Source organism: Mus musculus, chromosome 1 (genome assembly GCF_000001635.26).
Source record: "Mus musculus strain C57BL/6J chromosome 1, GRCm38.p6 C57BL/6J".
Taxonomy (NCBI): Eukaryota; Metazoa; Chordata; class Mammalia; order Rodentia; family Muridae; genus Mus; species Mus musculus.
This window is the reverse complement of record NC_000067.6, coordinates 189,779,107-189,801,379: the sequence shown is the minus strand read 5'-3', so window position 1 is coordinate 189,801,379 and position 22,273 is coordinate 189,779,107. Positions and strand designations below refer to the sequence as shown.

The 22,273-nt window shown below is 48.9% G+C and overlaps 1 protein-coding gene across 6 annotated transcripts in view; it reads right to left on the bottom strand.

The window, feature by feature from the left end:
* The window catches only part of Ptpn14 (protein tyrosine phosphatase, non-receptor type 14), a 148,480-nt gene that overhangs the window by 75,316 nt on the left and 50,891 nt on the right, over positions 1-22,273 (bottom strand). For 4 of the 6 annotated variants that reach the window (NM_008976.2, XM_006497131.4, XM_030252297.1 and 1 more), the window contains exons 2-3: positions 14,432-14,744; positions 2,699-2,868 (exon numbers count right to left, since the gene is read on the bottom strand). In NM_008976.2, coding sequence (NP_033002.2) covers positions 2,699-2,868; positions 14,432-14,605 — 344 coding nt within the window. In that variant the 5' untranslated portion in view covers positions 14,606-14,744. Of the gene's footprint in view, positions 1-2,698; positions 2,869-14,431; positions 14,745-14,887; positions 14,913-22,273 lie in introns of those variants that run through there. The other 2 variants (XM_006497133.4, XM_006497134.3) reach the window with 2 other exon arrangements.

Here is a 22,273-nt window from a genome sequence, read left to right as displayed (position 1 = left end):
AGGGACACACACCCCAGTAAGAAGAAAAACATCTACCAATTAATTATAAATTCCAGAAATGAGGCATGAACCATGAGTCTTACATTCACTCTTCAAAACTATTTATCCTTGGTTTAGGGTGTATGTGTACACGCGAGTGCCTGCCTGCCTATATATCAGATATTTATCTTTGTGGTGGTTCCTCAGGAGTAACTGTTTTTTTGAAAGAGGGTCCTCTCTGAGACCTGAGACTTGCCATTTCAGCTAGGCTGGTTGGACAGAGGGCTCCAAGGATCTGCCCACCCCCCATCCCCTGGATTAAATGTAGCACATGCCTTGTCTTGTGTTTTACATAAATGCTGGGAATTGAACTCAGGTCCTCACACTTGTGTGGCAGGCGCTTTGCCAACTGAGTCCCCCCTCCCCCCAATCCCCATCACCTTCTCCTTTAAAAGTGTGTTCCTAGCACTGAATCAGTGAGGAGGGGCTTCTTTGTTGAAGAAGACTTGGGGAAGACCCAGACATCAATTCCAAGCTTGCCACTGCACGCGCACACATGCGTGCGTGTGTGTGTGTGTGTGTGTGTGTGTGTGTGTGTGTGTGTGTGTGTGCTTGCACGCGCAGGCATCCAGCAGCTCTCCAGCTGCCCCTGGCAATCCTTAAGTTGCCCAATAAAGAATTTCTTCTGCCTCCCTTACAAACCATCTTTTCACCTTCTGGGCCCAGACAAATATGAAAACCACGTGTTTACAATGAATCTGTTGCTATGCAAACACACTGCAAAGAATCTTTCCTTTGATTCAGAAAGATATAAAGGGAGAGGAAGCCCAGCAGGCAGGAGCCCCTGCTGAGGGAAACTCGGCCAAGGCGAGGAGAAGACAGACAGCCTGGGAAGAAGTGTGGTGGGTCCCAGCAGGACCCAAGGAGTTAACATCCTCCCAGTCCACGGAACACATCCTCCAGTTGGGAGCGAGGCTGAAAGTTCCCAGCTTCTTAATCTCTTAGCTCCTATGGCTTCGTGACTCATCCCCATCTGTCTAGGAGCAGCCTGGCCGCTGCCAGCCTGTTCCTGCACATGTCTGGAATCACACTGGGCCATTTATTTTTCCCTCCTTTGATTTTTTTAATTCCATGTTTTCTCCCTTTGATACATTATGTGTGTGTGTGTGTGTGTGTGTGTGTGTGTGTGTGTGTGTGTGCGCGCTTGTGCACGGAGGCCTGAGGTTGATGTTGGGTATCTTTCCACAGTCACTGTCCACCTCATGCTTCAGACAGTCTTGCTCACTGGACCTGGAGCTCACTCCTCCTACTAGGCTGGCTGACCAGGAGACCCCAGGGCTTCTCCTCTCTGCCCTGTCCAGCACCAGGATTCACTGCTGCCAATTACAGGCTGGTCCCGTGCTTTTGTGGGACTTGAGCCCCCCTTGCCGCTCTCCCCTTGAGACCTTTCAGGTGTCGTCTTAACCTTGGGCCTGACTTATCCACGTTTTCTCCAGTGTCTCTCAGCAGGCCTCCCCACTATGAAGAGATTCACCTCCAGTCGGCCATCATCTCCAGTGGGTGAGATGGGATGATCTCAAACTAACCTCAGAAAGCCACAGTTTCCAGCCATGGACCTCAGGACTGCTGAACCCTGGGCCACCAGTCTCCACCCATCCCTTCTCCCAGCGGGAGTTCCGAATCCATGCTGCCACCTGCAGCTTTCACACGGTTCCCGGGTACTAACTCAGGTCCCCATGCTTGGACGCCAGGCGCTTTACCCACAAAGCCATATCCACAGCTACCAACAACGGATATTCACTAAGAAGAAGGCGGGGTGGGGGGACAAAGAAGAAGGAGGACAAAGAAGAGGAGGAAGAAGAAAAGGAGGAGGAGAGAGACTAACAGAAACATAAAATTTCCAACCATGTCGTCATTTGAGAACTTTACAATCCTGAAACCCACAAGGTGAAAATTAATGCACAGACTCTGCATTCTCTACACATGTCAGCAGCATTCCTAAGGCCCAAATCTGAGCAACAGGTTTAAAAAAACAAAAACAAAAACAAAAAAGTGCTCCTGGGCTTCCTGCTCCTTCAGGAATGTCCACTTGACGGGCGACCCCAAGGCTCTTTGGCAAACATCTTTTGCCACCATGCTCACTGCACTGACATCAACAAAATGGTCTCGTTTTGCTCAGGGAATCACAAGCAATCCGAGCTTTACGAACACTTTCAGTTCCTTCGAGGACAGGAGACGGCGCGGCCAACCCGAGTCTCCGCTAAGGCGCTGACTTCCTGTTTCTGCTTATGTAACCCACGTGATCAAAATTCTCACCCTCTCCACATCTTCCTCCCCAAGTTTACTTTAGAACCACTCTATTGCTCAAGTGCAGAGTCCAACGGAGTTTGGGGTGGGCGGGTGGGGTACATAAAAACAGAATTAGGTGGCTAGCTTTTACTGAAATGCTAGCATACCCATTTGACCATCCCTAACATATACTTCCTTGCTGCTAGACACAAAACTCACCTGTTTTACCAGGGCTACAGGGAATGTCGGGCATTAGCTACACGGATTGAACCAAAATATGACTGTCGCATGGCAACAGGCAGACAACCTGCAGCTACATCGCCCACTCTGCTTCCTCACACAACTTAATCAACCAGCAGCTCCACTTCGCCGGAAGCCTCCTGGTTATCCACACCCTTATGGGGAACTCGAGGGGGAATATTGTACCTACCTTGTGGCCTCCTGCTGAAGCCGTGACACATTTGGCACATAGAACATGACTCCGAAGAAAAGCAGAGGCTCGTTAGCAAACTTGTCCAGATGTTTCTTCAGTGGCTTCTCCAGCTCTACCCATCTCGCCTGCTGGCTCTTGCTGAGAAACCAAAGGCCGAAGTAGTGCGTCTAGATAAAAGGGTACAATCCTGTCAGTCTGTGCTTCCCACGGCAGTCCGAGACCACACGGAAACCAAGCCTCCCCAGCTGTGTCATCAGAAGCCTGAGATCGTAGGCCCGCATGCAGAGAGCCAGCGTCTTCTCTTTCCCAGCGTGGGACAAGCTAAAAGAAACCACATCCATTGACACAGCCACCTACAGAAGCGGTATTCCAAACGACTAGACTGCTTATGCATGTGGGTCCCCGAGAACCTGTGTCAGAGGAGGGGCTGGGGCAGACTGGGGACAGGGCTGATTGTACAGAAGAACATGAGCACCTGGGCACAGAGACCAAGGTCAGCCTTGGTGGCCATCCTCAGGAGCCCACCACCTCTGTTTTACACACAGGATTTCTCTCGCAGAGCTGGGGTTCGTTGATGGCAGCTGGCCAGTGAGGCCCAGGTTACCCCCGGTCTTGCTTCTCCAGTTCTGGGATTCCAAACCTTCCCCAGGACACCTGGCTGGGGTGCTGGGTGTTGAAGTCTGGTCCTCATGCTTGCAAGGAAGCACTTAACCAGCTGAGGTGTCTCCCCAGCCAGGGGCAGGCTGACTTCTTTCCTAACCTCAGAAGGACGATGATTCCCTGTCTGATCTGACACCACCCGGCATCCACCATAGAGTCACTTCTTATTGGATCTGAAGACAAACCCTGGCAGCTGTAAGCTTTGCCAATGTAGATACTTACACAATCTATCAGCATTTAACAAAAAAAGACGTGTGCTCTGTCTGTACCTTAGTCGGTATGTTAAAAGCAGTGCTCTGTATTGTTTTATTATACATGAATTACAAATTTCTCCCATACCAACCTTTGAGACTGCAAGGTTCTCTTCTCCCCAGCTGTCCCCCAAAGCCAACGGTGGCTCTTGAAAGATTACTCTGGCATTTGGTAGATGAAAGTGTGATTATCACCCTAAAAATTGAAGCCTCAGCCAGCTCGGCTATGAACAGCATTCTGAATGACTGAAGCATGTACCTCCACGCACCCAATCCTGTCTTTATTTGAACACGTGCTAAGATGTCAGGATTAGTGCAAACAGATACACACACACACACACACACACACACACACACACTTCTGAAGATGCCTTTGTGTTCTGTGACAGCTTGGGCTGGCTTACAGCACACCTGGGGCTCTGCCTTGAGGTAGTGTGCTCACTACCAGGTTTAATCTCCAGAGGCATTCCTTCCTTCCTTCTCCATCCTCACCGCAGCTGGCCACCCCTCCAGTCACCGCAGAACAATCCCTACAGAGATCCCCAGGGAAGCCTCGGTCCTGTTTTCCCAGCATGCCCCTGGCCTACGGAAGCCGGAGTGCACAGGCTGGCCGAGATGGTTTTCTCAGCAGGGTTAAAATGGTTGCATCCCCCAAGGTGCTCCTAAGGGCAGCTTTGTGTCTACATCTTTTCAAGCTACAAAAAGCAAGACTGGGCGCTCAGTGATGTCTCTATCAACTCAGACAAAGCTGGCTGAGCCCACTCTAGCCCAGCTGTGTATGTCCTGACTTCTATGGATCCGTCTGTGTTTCCAACATGAGAGATGGCACAATTGAGGTTCACAGGGCCCTGCCCAGAAGAGCTCTGAGGCTCATCCTCCTAGATCTATTCCTCTCTCTTGCTCTCTCGCTCTCTCGCTCTTGCTCTCTCACTCTCACTCTCACTCTCTCCATATACAGAGGAAGGCCTAGACTCCCAGAGATTTGCCTTCAAGATGGAGTGAGTGAAGTTCTTACCCACAGGCTGCAAGGAACACTGGGCAGCTGATATCTGCCACCCACATCCATGGCCAACAGAAAGCACGACACAAGGCAGGTCACCTGACTCGTTTTCACTGGCTCTTTTTAGCAACAATATTTTTATGGTTTAGAGCTAGAAACCCCACCTCCCAGAGGCTCATGTGCTTGGTCCCCAGGTTCCCAGGTGCGGATACACCCTGCAAAGAGACCATTGGACCCTGAGCCTTTTCTCTCGCTTGCCTTCCAACTCTGTCATGCCTTGTTTTGCACCTCTGTACACTTCCGGCAGGGTACACTGCCTTGTCGCAAGCAAAGAGCAAAGGAACCAACAAATGGCCAACAGCAAGGCCACTCTAAAGTCAACCTTTCCCCCATTGTAAATTGATGGAGCTTCAGGTTACCACATAGAGTAGCAGAAAGCTGATGATGGTTCTCTGGACCCCAGCATTAGAAAACACTGACAGGTACGAGTGGAGGGCTGGGAGGTGACTTTGCTGGTAACGCTGGCTACGCAGGCGTGAGGACCTTGATTTGGAGCCCTGGCACCCAGGCATGGTAGAATACAGCTGTAACCCTAATGCTGGGGAAGCCAGCCAGCCTAGGCATACTGACAGACCCCAGTTAGTAAGAAATAATAAAGCGGGGAGCAGCAGAAGAAAAGACTTCCGGGCCACACATGCCTGTGTGCATGCCCTCACCACACGCACACACTTTAAATACACACGGAGGGAGGCAGAGAAGACAGGCCAGTGGTTCACACCACTAATCCTGGCACTTGGGAGGCTGAGGAGAGAGGATCATGAGTTTGAGGTTAACCTAGGCTACAAAGCAACATCCCAGCTCAAAACAACAAAGAACAGAACAAACCAGTAGTGAGGGCACATTTCTGGCAGGCTACAGGATCAGTTCAAGATAATGTTCAGCGATGTAAGAGATGCAAGCCAGCTACGAGAGATTCTGTCACAAGCAACAACAATAAAACCACACACCGAAACAAACAAGAAAGGAAAGGGAGTCAGGCTGCTATCAGCAACATAAGAAACGGCTCATGGAAGCTGGATTAACTACAGATAATAGAAAGGCCTTAAAAAGACAAGAAACATAACCACAAAGCAGGAAGAGGTTCTGCAACCCTTTGAAAGTCTCGTCCCAGGCACCTCTGGGACACTGGAGGAACAGTTGTGTCCTGCCGATCGATACAGCCTCCAGGAACCAGAGACATGAGACACAGGCTAAGTCCAGGTCCTCTCTCTGTGCTTCATCCGGTACCTGCCTGGAAAGGGTCCCAGGCTATTCCTCATCGTACCAACCCTCCACCCTCACACACACACACACACACACACACACACACACACACACACACCCAAGAAACGGCCATACAACGGTCCCTCGGTGTGTGTGGGGGGCTGAGAGTGTTTAAAGATAGAAACTGCGGTAAGCACTTAAGCCGAGGCGCTAGAGGTGTGGGAGACCTTTCATGAGCATAGGCAGAAGGACGCTCATGCCTCAGTACTGTGGGGCGAACTAACTTCTTCTTCCACTAGAAGGAGTGTCGATGTTTGCACCATATTTTAGTGATTCATCCAAATCATAATACTTGTTCAAATTTTTAATATTCAAATTATGAAGGGTAGCAATAACCACAGGAACAACTCAGTGATTTGAGGAGGATTCTTTAAAAAAAAAAAGTTTAAAAGATGTATAAGTGTAACGTGTCTCATTGTTTTGCCTGCATGTGTGTCTATGCGGGCCTGTTACCCTCCGAGGCTAGAAGAGGCCATCGGACCCTCTGGAACCAGCGTTACAGATGGTTGTAAACCATCATGTGGGTGCTTGGAATCTGACCCAGGTTTTCTGCAAGAAGAGCCGGTGCTTTTAACGACTGAGCTGTCTCTCCAGCCCGAAATTAAACTTTGTATTACTGACATCTTGCAGGGTGTTTCTTCTAACTCTCCTTCTTTTCATTCCCACCCACTGAGGTCACTACACGGGGATGGGTGGGGGGACCGCTATGAAGGGACATTTTACAGAGCATGTACTCCTGCACAAGACACACACACACACACACGAACGCACACACGAGAACAATTTTGCTTGAGGCTGGAAGTATTAATCTAAGGAGTTCTAAATAACAAAGCCAATCACCTCTAATGGAAACTGAATTTGTGGCGTAAGCATGCGTCGTCGTTGCTGCTGCTGCTGCAATACAGTCTTTTTCCAAACAAAGTAGTTCCCAGTGATTCACGACACAATTATCAGATGAAACAGTTATAAAACTACTCAAGAAACGGGGCCCTCTAATAAAGAGGCAAATGAACAGGCATTCATGAACAGACAAAACTCAGACAGTCCACAGATCAAGGGAAAATGCTCAACACTGTCTTGATGCCACAGAAATGCAAATCAGAACCACAGTGGGGTTCACAGGCATCCGCACTGAAAGGAGGAAACAGTGCTGGCAAGGGAGGGGAGGCTATACACACGGATGGTGGAGATGTACCGATGGAGCCTCCATGGAAATCAGTACCAAGGTTCCTCAAAACAGGGAATACTGCCCTATGACCAGGGATACAAACAACCACAGGAATGGAAGCCAGCACTCCACAGAGATGCTGACAATGGTCCACTTCCCTCACTCCAGCCAAGGTGTTAGATCAATAGATAAATCGATAAATGGGTCAAGAAAATGTGTATACATAAACCATGGAGTTTCACTGAGTCATAAAAGAAAGAAGGAAGGAAGGAAGGAAGGAAGGAAGGAAGGAAGGAAGGAAGGAAGGAAGGAAGGAAGGAAGAAAGGAAGGAAGGAAGGAAGGAAAGAAAGAAAGAAAGAAAGAAAGAAAGAAAGAAAGAAAGAAAGAAAGAAAGAAAGAAAGAAAGAAAGAAAGAAAGAAAGTCTTTTTCAGAAACCAGATAGAACCAGAGAGCATATTAAGCAAGATATGGCAGATGTCACTTTGTTTTCATATGTGACTCCCAGACCATGTACACATGTATGACAGGGTGTGTACATCTATATGTGTACATATATACATGCATGGGTGTTTATACATATATGTGTGCATATATATACACAATGATATACAGGCACTGTGGATGTAGTGAGTTCGTTGAGTCTTGTCTGCTGTGTGCAAGGCCCTGGGTCCAATCCCACCACCATGACAAGCTGGGTGGGGTCGCCATACATAGCCCCAGCACTGGGCAGGTGGAAGGCTCGAGTGCAGGGAGCAGGAGAAGGTGAGGGAGCGTGAACACAGTTGATGTACATAACATACCAAAGAACGTCACTATGACTCCTATCACCCTGTACATGTTAATAAGAATTCTCAAAGGTTTGGGAAGATATGGGTTCCTGGTGAGGGATAAACTGCTGTTCTTGAAGGTGCCTGTCGCACACCTCCTATGACATGCTAATTTAAAATGTTGGGCGTGGTGATCTTGTAGGAAGGAGGATTCTATTCTTGAGATCTCCAGCTATACCCAAAGAAGGCTCCTCTGTTACCATCCACCTCTTTCACCCTTCCCTTGGCTGTTTCCACACTGGCATGGAAACGCGCTGCCCCCAGCTTCTAATAATGCTCTTCTTTGGTCTATGGTACTGCCCAGGTTTATTTGGCCCTATCTCTACACGTTGTATCACAGTAAATGAAATCAGAACCCACAGTCTCACTACGGCTAGCTTCTCTCACCAAGCACAGCTGTGCACACCCAGCTTCAAGTTCAGCCCAGTTTGGTTCCCCAGGTCTCACCACTAAACACTGCCACAGATGATATGGAAGGCAGCAGAGGACTCCAAGCAGAAACCACCTCTTCCATGACCAAAGGCCCGGAACTGGAGCTTCCTGCCTAATGCAGCAAATATAAGCCGGACCTGGCTGACCCTTGGGATAACTCTGGGCATAAATCTCCGGTTGTATTTTAGTGTTAAACCCACAGCTCTGATACCTCGAGTTAGGCAGCAAAAACCGGTTCCCAGAAAGAGGAACTGTATCTCTGAGTCGGTTACTTAAAAGCAGCTAAGATGGAATGTTGTAGGGAGTGCCACGGGAGGATGACATCGTCATGTGAGCACTTCCTTGATTAATTTGGAGTTCTGCATCTTAACGGGAGCGTCAATATCTATATGTACTAAAATGTCAGCTGGTGTTTATAGCGGCAGAAGGGTGTGTACCAGAGTCAGTGTTCATAGTAACGACTGTGGAAAGATCCCAGGGACGGGAAAACCTGCAAACAGAGTGGAAAACAGCTAGTCTGTGGCCTGAGTGTGCAGTCTGTGGCCTGAGTGTGCAATGCCTCCACCAGCTTGTGTGTGTGAACACCTGGTCCCCAGCTGATGGCACTGCCTTTGAGGAGGTTGTGGAAGCTCCGTGGAGGGAAGGCATGGCTCACTGGGGGTGGGCCTTGATGTTTTACTGGCCTGCCACACTTCCTGGCTGCTCTCTGCTTGGCCGTGGAGGCGATGTGACCAGCTCACGGGTGCTGGCATGACATCCCCCAGTGTACGTGCACTCAAGCCCTTTCAACAGAAGCCCAAGCAAGCCCTTTCCTGAGTTGCTCTTCCATTGCTGACAGGACCATTCCTTCCAATTGGAGTGCTGGGGAGCAAGTCCCGGACCTCGCACATGGCGGGTGAGCAACCTACCCCTGAGCTCCGGCTCCACCCTCCCTCCATTCATTTATAATGAGATGATGTGTAACTGCACACACTGACTATTCATGGCAGAAGGTTGATGAGGCTTTGGTTGCTCTAGTTTCGTGAGCCATGGCATGGCTTTAATGCCATCTGTGAGGGTTGCACATGCGGCCCTGGCAATTACAAGGGATTAAAGCCTTGATCTTAATGCAGGCATTCTGAAGAGGTAATCAGCCAGAAGCAAAAGTTTAGAATATCTTGTATTAAGCTCTAACAGGCTGCCCGCCTCACCCAGCATTTCAGTTGTCAATCAAGAAGCAGAGCTGGTATGGTTCCACCTCAGAGAAGAAAGGAGTTATGTGCAAACACGAGAAATACTTCAGACGCAGCCATAAAGTGAGCTCTGAGCAGGTCCTCCTGTCACAGTCCAGTGGCTCTAGAAAATAAGTCACGCTATGCCCCCCCCCACTCCCCCCCAGCTGGAGAAATGCAAGGTCATCTTGTATGCACCCAGTCTCTGCACTGGGTAGTTCTGGGGACTCTAGAAAACATCTAACTAACACATCTAACATCTAGCCATGCTCATTCTTATAGCCAATGTCTTCATGAACATATAGGGAAACAAGCTGTAGTTGTAATGGGGACCCATGAAGCCCATCGTGACCAGAGCCGAGAAAAACCTTCTCTCAAAGCACTGTGCCTCCTGAAAAACACACACCCAGTGGGAAGACTAAAGAGGGAAGGCTGAGCAATAATCAACTCTGTCCGTACTTAAGTGAAGGCACGCTTATCATTACAGCAGAGGCCGGGCACCATGATGCTAGCTAAGATTTCCAGTTAGAATCTTCACAAAGCAAGAAATCAATACAAAATTCAGAGACCAGAAATCCGCCCCTACCCTCAACAGCTTCTTACTCAGTACTGATCTTCAAAATGTTTTATTTTACTTGTTCTCCCTCCCTCCCTCTCTCCCTCCCTGTGTGTGTGTGTGTGTGTGTGTGTGTGTGTGTGTGTGTGTGTGTATGCTCGTGCACACTCAAATGCACACCCACGAGTTATGCTGTGTATGTGCCGTGGTGTGCAAGTGAAGGGCAGGAGACAATCTGCAACCATCAGTTCTCTCCTCCTACTATATGGTCCCAGGGTTCAAATTGCGGTCATCAGTCAGGCTCGGTGGCAGGCGCCTTTACCCAGTGGGCCATTTCCTTTACTTATTTTTTTTTTCCAACTTGACACAACCTTAAACACAGCTGAACTTAACTGAGAAACTTGTTTCCACCGGCTTGGCTCCTGGGCATGTCTGTGGGGCATTTCCTTAATGATCAACCTACTGTGGGCAGTGCCTCTCCTGGGCAGGTGGTCCTAGGTCATTTAAGAAAACAGGCTGAGCAAGCCACGGAGAGCAAGCCAGTAAGCAGCACCTTATGGTGTCCTCTGCTTCAGTCCCTGACCCTAGGTTCCTGCCTTGGCTATCCCAGATGATGGACTGTAAAGTGTAAGACGAAATACACCCGCTCCTCTCCAAGTTACTTTCAGTCAGTGTTTCACCACAGCAACGGAAAGCAAAGTAGAACCCTTCTCTCTCATCAGCCCCTGCGCTTGATCACCTTAGCTCCCTGGACGTGGTTAGGCGGGTTACAGAATGGAGGCAAATTCCACTGATGGGGAATGAGGTTTTCCTGTCAATCAAACAGAAGGTCACAGTCGTTACCAAGCGCCAATAGATTAACGTCAGTCAAACCACACACCTGCCTGTAATGTAAGCTCACCTTCCCTTGATGGAAATGTATGTCAAGTCCTCATGTCTCTAAAACCCTTACACATTTTGAAAATAGACAACTATGGAAGATTAATTAATTAGCAAGTATGACAAACAGCTTCGGTGAAATATGAATTTGCAGAAAAAGAGAGACATTAAACTGGGCACCAGGAACCCACAAAACACAAAGCTACAGTTTGAGGGGAAAACCCTGTGTTTATCCCCTCCTATTTCCAACTTTGTGCGGAAGACCTTCCCATTGGAGGCATCCGCAGAGCTTGCTCTATTCTTCCCTAATTCAGAGGAGCTGCATTAGAAAGGGAAGGGTCTTGCTGCCAATGTTATCTGCCACAGGATAAAAGTGGGAGACCCGAAGAGAAAGTGATTTGCTCGGAGGTGACAAACTCGTTGAGAGCAAGTCAGCACAAAGCCATCGTGAAAGCTGAACCCCATCTTAGCAGTGAGCTGTCAATCACACAACAATGCACACTTGACGGGAGCCCCTTTATCCTAGCTGAAGAGGTAGTTGTAGGATCATGGGAGGTTGCCCTTTGACCTTTTGCTGGTCAGGAGAGATGCCTTCACACACACACCCAACACAGCATGGGTAGCTGCTCTCTGCTCTTGACTTCCTCCTCTGCAAATCCAGCGCTGTTCTACCTGAATGCCTAATCAGCCTTCAGGGCCAGATTTAAAGTACAAAGGCCACTCGCATGCCTGTGTGTGTGTGTCTGTGTGTGTCTGTGCTTGTGTGCACACACGTGCATATGTGTGTGCCCACAGGCCATGCACACACACACGCACACACACACACACAGGCCATGCAAGCGCGCACGCACACACACACACACACACACAGACCACGCACACACACATACACACACAGGCCATGCACATACACACACACACACACACACACACAGGCCATGCACATACACACACACAGGCCATGCACATACACACACACACACACACACACACACACAGGCCATGCACATACACACACACAGGCCATGCACACACACACACACACACACACACAGGCCATGCACATACACACACACACACACACACACACACACACACACACGTGCGCGCACACACAGATGTGATCACACACAAGCAGTGTGTACGTAGGCCAGAGGCTAACCTATCACAGTGTGTCCAAGAGTCTTACTCTTGAAAGAGTCTCTCCCCAAATCTGTAGTTCAGCTTCAGCTAGACTGCTGGGGACACGCCCATCTGCATCTCTATCCCAGGCTGGTTTACAGGCACACGCTGACCTTTTATGTGAGTGCTGGAGACCTGAAGTCAGATCTCACCTCCGTTCAGCAAGCTCTTCACACACTGAGTCTTCTGTCTAGCACTCTACTCTCCTTTCAGCCAGGCTTTTGTTACCCACGGTCTGTAGGAGTCTGTGTACCCACTAAGGGCAGGCACCACGGTGGCCCTACTCTGTGATGTGCGTTAGTGGAGGTGGCATTCAGTCTTTACCTGGCACCTGGTGAGATGCTGGAACCTCCTGCTCCCAAGTGTCCCTCAAGTCCTAAGGGAGTCACGCAATATTAAAGACATTCAAGTGTGAGCAATAATGAATTACGGGACACAGTGCCCTATACTTCCAGACAGAATGACTTCAGATGGGCAACAGGGCTTCAGAGTAAGCTAGCTTCACCATTCCCTCTACCCAGATCAGGACACAGAGGCCCTGATAGCTGCTGTCATTTCTCCACAGCCACTCAGAAAATAAGCTCCAGAATCCTGATCAAAACCAAGATAGCAAATCTACCTATGCTTATAGCTATTGACCTGCATATTATAATGTCCCTAATGCATATGAATGACCTGTTAACGTAACGTAACTTGGAATGCTCAAAAATCACTTCACTACCTTTCCAATGATATATAACTTTTACATGAATTTACATATGTTTAAATATGTATACCCCAAGATGCCACCACCAAGCAAAGGACAGCCAGCTACCTGCCATCGGCAAGGGTGGGCCTTTTCTTGGGCTGCTCTCCTGTGAGCAGGCCCGGCTCTACTCATGTTCTGTGAGGACAGCTTCTGACTGCGCGCAGGGAAATGAATGAGCATAGAGCCCACCCTAACGCTGAAGCCAGAGTCTAAACACAAAGAGCAGCCAGAACAGAGGCCCAGAGAACAACAGGCACTCTATGAAGAAGCGTAACGAGAAGGGTTGGAACCCGGGAGCAGAGAGAAACCAACAGCCTCTTCTAGTCTGGAAATACTGTCACCTGGACCCCAGTGAGAGCCCAGGGGTCTAGGTGATTCCTGATGCTCAGGCATGTCTGAATCTCAGGGGAGGCTACGATTCACCTAGGGCTGCCCACCAGCCAACACCTCACGTGGCCATCAAGATTCAAAATGCACAAGTGTGGGCCCCTTACAAAAGATTCTGGTCCTGAATGCCTGGAAGCTGAAAACTGTGAGCTTCCCTTGTGACAGCAGCAGCACACAGCACCAAGTTCCTTCTAATGGTGACCTGTCAGGTATGGTGGTGCACGGCTGTGATCCTGGCTGGGAGGTCTGCCTGGGTCCCACAGTGAAACCCTGCCTCAGATAACCAGACAACACAAACGAATGGCATGCATGAAGCCCAAAGGAACAAATGCCTATCTTAACAGCTCTCCGCGGTGCTGTGAAGACAGCTACGGCAGTAAGTGCTTTCCATTCAAGCAGAGGACTGCGAGATCATTTCCCAGAACCCACACAAACACCCCAGGAGTCCCAGGGCTTGGGAGTTCAGGAGCAGAGAGTAGACAATTCAGTGAGCCCCGGACTTAGTGAGAGACTGACTCAAAGGATGTGGACCGCACTCCTGAGGGTGACACCCAAGGTTGTCCTCCAGCCTCTGTGGTCACACAAATGCACGTGTGAATTAAAGAATCTTTTTAAAAAAACAAATGCTTTCTCAACATCTCTGGGTGCCTCTCACTTTAAGTGTTATTTGCTCCTCTTCTTTCTGAGGGGGAAATAGAGAAACAAACAAAGGCAGCTGCAGCCATCCGGAATGTGGGCGGCTTCTCCTTGTGACGCAGCCATCAAACCCGAATGCCAACTGCCCACTCAACTGTTTTAAACAAGAATTAAAAACCAGCTTTGGTGGGGAAGGTCTCTCATTCTTGCCTCCCCCCTAAAACCTCACAGGGGAAACAAGAGGAAGCCCAGTTCCACACCTAGCTGTAGGCCCTTCTGAGCGCAAAAGTGGTCTCTGGAGATGCTGGAACTTCCCCGGGCCACACCCACCCTAAGAAAAGCAGGTTCTTTTAAACACACGCTTAGGCTGAAAACACAGCAGGTGCCAACACGTTAAGCAGATAGCTGGTTCCTCTGAAGAGCCCACTCCCTGTCCACACAACAGGCAGGGATGCGCGCTCAACTCACCTCCCTCAGCTCCAGCCTCTGGGCCACGGCCTCCAGGCACTCTTGCCCCGTGCTTTCCACCGACAGCGTGCACTCGATGACATTGCTGTCCAGCAGGCGGATCCGGGTAACAAAGCAGTTCTTGCTCAGGACGTTGTAGCGCCGAGTCCTGCGGAGCTTCAGGCCGAAAGGCATGGCTCTGCGGCCCGGGGACACCGCCCCCCTCTCCTGGCACAGGCACCCCTGAGATGGCCTTAGTAGTTTTCTGTCGGCGTGGTCACACTAAGGTATGTGGATAAAGATGTCCATGCCCACCAGGCTCTCTGCCGGACAGCTGTGGAGGAAACAGAGTCTGATCATGCACTCTGCATGGGGAGCTGTCAGTGGTGCACTACACCACACAACACACACACACACACACACACACACACAGATGGAGAATCTCCCGGGTGTCTTGTTGGAGGCTGTGCATCTCACCCTCTCTCATCAGGGTGACATTGGAGCAGACTCAGGAAGCAGAACTCCTTAGCAGGAAGAAACCCGTCTGATACACAGCAGCTCCAGACTCCAGGGCACCCAGTACCCACTCCCGCTTCCCACTTGCACCACCATCCTCTCTCTGTGTGAGGAGCGGCACCTGGGAGAGCTTGAACGGCTCAGAATACTCCCTCGCTTTACTTCATGAGGAACCACATGTGCTTTGGTACTGAGGGAGGGCTGGCGAGATGGCTCAGTGGGAAAGGTGCTTGAGTTCAATCCCCAGAGCCCACAGAGCTGAAGGAGAGAGCTGACTCCCTCCCGCATGCTGCCCTCTGACCTCCACATGCATGCCCTGCCATACGCATGAGCACATGGACGCAGATACCATAAATAAATGTGCGCAGTAGACAATGACTGTACAGGTGAAAAGCAACGTGGCGACCCTGAAACCTCAACCAAATAAAAACTTCATCTTGCTTCTGCCCTACAACGCTAAGTTTCACAGCCGTGTTTACCTTTCAACACTTACTTTGAAGCCATTTACTTAAACGGATAATGCAGAGGGTAGCTTACGTTTGACACAGACACTTTCTACTCCTTAATTTAAAATACAGAATCCTCACTGCCACCTTTATTTTGGTGCCGAGGATCAAACCCAGGGCCTTGCTCCATCTAAGCACGCTTTCTCCCTGTGAGCTATATCCCTAGTCCCTAAGGTATGTATGTTCTCTAGCGTACTTCAAAATCCTCCTCTGTATCCCTTTTCTCCACAAATATTTAGACAGCTGTGTGGAACCACCCAAACATGGTTCCGTCCCTTTACAGATGACTCGGTGAGAAAGTCCTGTCACCCATTACAGAGCAGTTAACCCACCAGTAATGAGAGTGACGCTCTGACATCCCGCCAATGTGGCAAACACAAGCATCACACACCAAGCGAAGCAGCTTTACCGGTCCACTCTGAGCCAGCGGGGTTCTGGTCGGGGGTTCAGGGAGCGTAGGAAATGTCTTTCAGAAAAGTCAGCAGCATGCAGTGAGCTTTTCCATCCAGCTGCCTGCTCCCACTGGGCTCAGAGGATGACCGACCAGGCTGACTGTGTTAACTCAGGCAGGTGCATGCAGGCTTAAGCCCTTCATCCATCCTGACGGAGCAGCACTACCCCTGAGCTTCACTGACTCCTGGATGGGCAAATGCGAGCCAGTGGCACCTGCAGGAATCGTTCAACAGATAAATGAGCTGTCTGTGATATTTATATGCCGCTCCCTGCCAGAACCCCAGGCCTCCTGAAGGTTGTCAGGGTATAACCCTACAACACACCAAAACACACTCCCAGCCTCGCTCGGTAGGCTTTGATACTTGCCCTCGGCACATTCCTGAGCACAGCAGGTACATGTTTTATGGTAGCTTAAAATACATATGGCTAGAAATGCTGGCTTGGTAAAATAGATTAACATTTCTAAACCACTTTATGTTGGCAGAGTAGCATGTTTACTTCCAAGCCACACCAGTCTGATCTCCTGATAGGGACAGAAAATATGGAAGGATCCACCCAAAGGGGGGTGGGAGAAGATGGGACACCAGAATATCCTTAAGTGTTTACTGATGAATTCCCTCTACTTACTGAAGCACAGGACAGGCAGGCTAAGATTCAATGCCTACGTTAAGAAAGCCTCAAACAGACAGAAATGTTTGCTCTGTAGACACCAGCTGCATTTCTCTTCCTGGGCCAGGCACTTTACATTCGGGTGTGTCTCCCTTAAACACCTATGAAAGAATGTGGCTGGCTTGGTATCCCAGCAAAAACAATCTCTCCGCATACTCTCCAGCATGACACAATGCAGATGGTGAAGTAACCCCAGCCGAGTGTGTGGATAACCGCAGTTCTTAGGAGGGACAGAATACGCACACAGCAAATACTGTCAGTCCAGCAGTCATTATCCCTGGCTCCTGGTGACGAGGGACAGAACTCTACATCTTTCAAACCACTTTTCAACCGCCTTGTAGATGACCTCCGAAACAGCCTTTGGACGCGTCTATAGTCAAAGCGAATGAACAACCTAACATCGTGGACCCTAGAAAATATTCTTGTCAGTTTTTTAAAAAAATGATTCTGATCTTTGATTTGCAAGATAAGGTCTCAACAATAACTCCAAGAAAATTAGTCTGAACCTTCTTCAGCAAGTTGACAACTAAAAACAAGTGCCAGATGGGAGGCTGCCTCCCAGGCCGAAAGTAGAGAGATTAGGAAAAATATAAAGTGATGCTTTGAGGCTGGAGAGATGGCTCAGCGGTTAAGAGCACTGGCTGCTCTTCCAGAGGACCTAGGTTTAATTCCCAGCACCCACATGGCAGCTAACAACTCTAACTCCAGTTCCCAGGGAATCTGACGCCCTCACACCAATGCACATAAAATAAAATTAAGTTACTTTTTAAAAATGGTAAACAAGAAAAAAAAAATGTAATGTTTTTGATGCTCTTGATTAAATTCAGTGTGACCCACGGTGGGGGTGGGGAAACCTAGGAAAGATAGGAGGCAATTAGGGAAATCTGAAATAAAAAAGAGAAATGACAGAATACTTGTAAATCACGGTTAGCTTTCTTGTGTTTAGCGTTCATGTGTGTGCATGCACAGATGTTCACTTACTCTAAAGGTCAGAGGGCAACGTCAAGCGCCTTCCTCAGTCGCGCTCTGCCTTACTGTTTGTTTGAGACAAGTTTTCTCACTGACTGGCGCTCAGGGTTGCTTCAGGCCAGCAAGCCCAGGGATCCTCCTGGGTGGGCCACGATCTGCTCACCTAGGCGTAGGCATTAGACCCATGTCTGTAGACCTGAAGGCAAGCCCTTCCCTGAATCGTCTCCTCAGCCTCAGCTCACCATGACTTCCGAGGGTAGGACTGCGGTCATGGAGGAGAGAGGTCAGTGATCTAAACCGCTGAGCCATCTCTCCTGCCCACCTGTGATTTTTAAATTGTATGCATGTGTGTATGTATATACGTATACACAGAGCAGATACATGGTGCACACACATGGGCACATATACATGGATTCAGAGCTGGAACACTGTGGACAGCAGTTAGGTGTGAGCGACGGCAGGCAGACGCTATCAATGCTCTGCTTCTCCGAGAACCTCAATACTTTCACTACAAAGCTCCGTGTAGATGATATACTCATGCCTCAGGCTTTCTGGTTTGATGGGGGTGGGGGTTCTCATCTGAGCTTATTTACAGAACTAATCAGCACAATTTGACCGAACCCCAGCCGCCCAAAGCCAGAAATAGATTTCGCGCTCTCGCTCTCTCTCTTCCACACACACTGTTCACCTCAATGAAAAGCTCTTAACACCCACTCCTAGCAGTGTGGAGCCACAGAGCCGTGCTTCTAGAAGGAACTGCAGGTGATTCTGACCAAACCTGGTCTAGGTGTGACACCTGGATGGTCCCAAGTGACCCGACACTGTAGTGACATGTAAGAGAGCTTGAACCCCACTCTGTGCTAGTGTTTTACGGCAGTGAACGAGCCTCCATTCTTCACCTGAGGAAACATCGCTCACACCCTCCTCTTCCGTCCCATAGCCTGGCTCCAGGCGCTTTGCCCAGCTTCCCAGGGTGGCTCTCTGGGGCTTCATGACAGTTGCTTTATCACATGAAAACATAAACCCAGAACTGAAAGCCACATACAAAGACCCATGTCTATGACACTTTCAATTTCCCTAATAAAACTGTTTCAAAAAAATATGAAATGCAGACAGGGGAAAATGAAGAAAGAAAGAGAAAAAAAAAACAAAAAACCAAAAAACCAACAACAACATTGAGGCTCCGTCTCAGCACACTCAAAGGAAGTCATTAGGAAAGCAAGCAAATGGGTCAGTGGTTCTCAACCTGTGGGTCTCAACTCCTCTGGCAAAGCTCTATCTCCAAAAATATTTACATTGCAACTCATACCAGCTGCAAAAGTACAGATACGACATAGCAACAAAATAATTTTATGGTTGTGGTCACCACAACGTGAGGAACTGTACTGAAGAGTCACAGCATTAGGACAGTCGAAAACCACTGGGCTACAGAAAGGGCTCAGTGTGCGAGAGTGCTTGCTGTATTGTAAACCCAGGAGGGCCATATACACACTCAAGAAAGGAGGAGTAACACACGAGTGAAGTGACAGAAGGGACCCTAGCACTGTGGCAATGGGAACATACACTAATTTGGACACTCTAGTGGTCAGTGTGGAAGTTTCTTTAAGGAACTAACAATAGATTGATCCTCCGTAAGACTCAGCTGTATCTATATCACTCCTGGGCATTTGGCCTGAGGGCGCTAAGGTGACACCGTTAAGGTGACACGTCACAGAGACTCTTGCACATCAGTGTTTACAGCAGTGCTAGCTATTCACTACAGCTGAGTTATGGGGCTGACCGGGGTGTCCAACATCAGATAGCAAATGAAACTTACCTTCTTATACTGTCAGTAGGGAAATGAAGGCAACTGGAGATAATCACACAGACAGAAAACTATGTGCTTACAGGGCGGGGCGGGGGTGGGGGGAGCTGCCAAGCTGCTGGGGGAGGGGGAACAAAAGGGGCTCAGGGAAGTGGGGAGAGAATCTGCTCAAAGTACAGCGCACACCTGCATGAAAACGGCCTTTTGTAACCCACCACAAAGGCACTGAAATGTGTGCTCTAAGAAAGAGAGGCAAGATCAGAGTACTCACACTATTTAAATGGTTTAAGAAAATAGGAACTATTTTTATCCCATTGAAAGTAACCTTTTAACTAATTTATTTATTTTTAAGAATAAAGTGGGGGACTGAGGAGGTGGCTCTGTGGGCAAAGGGTTTGCCACACAGGCATGAGGATCTGAGTTAAAAATCAGCAGAATCCATGCAAAGCCGGGCATGGTAGTGCCTATCTGTCAAATTCTAACTATGAGATGGGAGGTGGGACAGGACTATCCCTAGACACTCTCGGGCATCGAGTCTGGCACATGCAGTTGGGCAGTGAGCCTGGCACATACTGAACCACAGAGTCCCCAAACAAGGTGAAAGGCAGAGCCAATAGCTGAGACTGTCCTATTCACACTAGTGTGTACATATGCAAACCTTCACTAATATGCATGAACACACATACACACACACATGCATAAACACACATTTACACACATGCCAGCATGCACACCTGCACACATACACACACACACGAGTGTGCATGCACATACACACATCCGCATGCATGCTCCTGCACACACACACACACCACATGCACACACATATGCATGCAAATTGCAGGTAACTATTTAAACTATGAGTTCCTGGGTATAATGAGCAGTCAATGCCAAGTTCATCCATTCTTTAAAAATCACACCATTGTGGCACAGATATCACCAGTGGGGTAGAGAAACTGTACACTACAGACTCAGAGCCAGTGTAGGGGAGTTCTGCACTCTCTGCTCAATTTTGCTGGGAACAAAAAAACTACTTTAAAAACTAAAGTCACTTAAGAAAAGGGAAGTTTTCATAGGTGCATGAAATGGTCCAGCAGTTAAGAGCACACACTGCCCTCGCAAAGGACCCGAGTTCAGTTCCAGGCACCTGCACTGGGCAGCTAAGTGCTTGAAACTCCAGCTCCAGGGAGTCTGATGCCTTCTGTTCCCCAGAGACACACACTGTGCTCACATGCACAAACCCACACACACACATAAGTAAAAATGAGGAGGAGTCAGACATAGGTGGCTCTCTGTTCAGTCTGAGGCCAGCCTGAGCAGGAGGCTCTCTCTTAAGTTTGAGACCATCCAAATCTGCATGTTCATTAACTTTCAGGCCATCCAGGGCTACACAGTGCTACTCAAAACATCACTTTAGTTAGTTATGATCCCAGGTACTACCCAGTACCCTGCTGCAGGCTGTGGTGGGGGCTCAAGATACCATGGCAACTTTTTTTTTTTTTTTTTTTTTTTACTTAATAATCACAGTAAAAGCAACAGAGCTAGCTCCTAATTTCTTCCAAGGCAAGCAGTAACTTATGTCAGAACACTCTGATAACCTCTTGCACTCCTCGGAGCATCCTAGAAAAGGCAGAACTGATAAAACAAGGCATTCAACACAAAGAAAGAGGAAGAAGTCTGTGTCAGTGAAGCCACCGCAAACTGAGCTGCAGAGGCAGCACAAGCCTGGGACCATACCACTTGGGAGGATCAAAGCTGGAGACAAGCCTGCTGCACATGGTGAGTTCATAGCCAGCATGGGCTAATAACTAGACTCTATCTCAAAGAGTCAGGGAATAGAGGAAAGGCAGGGAGGGGAGAGAAGAAAAAAGAACAGAAGGGGAAAAGAAAAAGACATTCATAGTGGGTGCTGATGCAGGAGGCTACTGGTTGATCTGAGCTATGGATGAGTTCCCAAGGAGCCAGGGTTTGCCTCAGCCCCCAGACCTGGGTTCAATATCAACTCTCTCAACTATAAAGGCACTTAGAAAGCCACTATTCAGTAGGTTGCACAAGATCCCTCGTGGCCCCTCTCACAGTATGCTAGGTTCACATACAGACACACATATATACACATACATACACACATGCACACACACACAGCCTCATAGTTGTAGTTTGCACATAGGTAATTTACTACCTTAACAGCCATGTAGAAAAAGTCCTTTCAAGTGAGAAGAAAGTGTCAAAGTTTAACAGGATGAAAGCTGAGCCCTGGGCTCCCCACCCCCTCCCGCCACCCAGCACCAATATCTCGTTATCCCATGACTTCAGGCATAAGTGGCTTTTTAAGAGCCATCCTGAGTGGGGGGAAAGATGACTCTCAGACAGACAGACAGACAGACACACACACACACACATGCACTTTAGTTAGGAGCATGGGCACAGAATCTAGTGTCTCCAGTGGTCCTTATGTTCCAGAAGGAAACTCACCGTCAAGAACTTTGGGCTTTAAGCTTATAACACAGTAAAGTCTTCTCTCAAGAACTCCACTCCACCCTTGGACTCCTGAAGGGAAAGATGTGTGTGAGACTCAGGTCTACCATCAAGTGTAGCTCTGCACACAGCAGGAGCCCAGAGGGCAAAGGGTTGCATGCTCAGACGCAGGAGCCTGTATTGTGGTTCTATGACCTGCCCATGGAAGGAATTTGGCCCCTTATGGGTCTGACTTTGGGCCTCTCTGAGAGGTCCCTGTTGTGAAGAGCAGAAGGGGTTATTTGGTTCATTGGCACTTCGGGTGAAAGACAAGATAGGGCTCATGTTTCCAAAAGGAATTGCCCTCCACTCAAATCTTGCCTTCCCGGCTTTTGTATGGTCCTACTGAGGGTGAGGACCCCACAGAGATGGCACACTTCACACACGTTGCAAAAGGATTTGCTGGCGCACTTTAGCGGGCCCACAGCCATT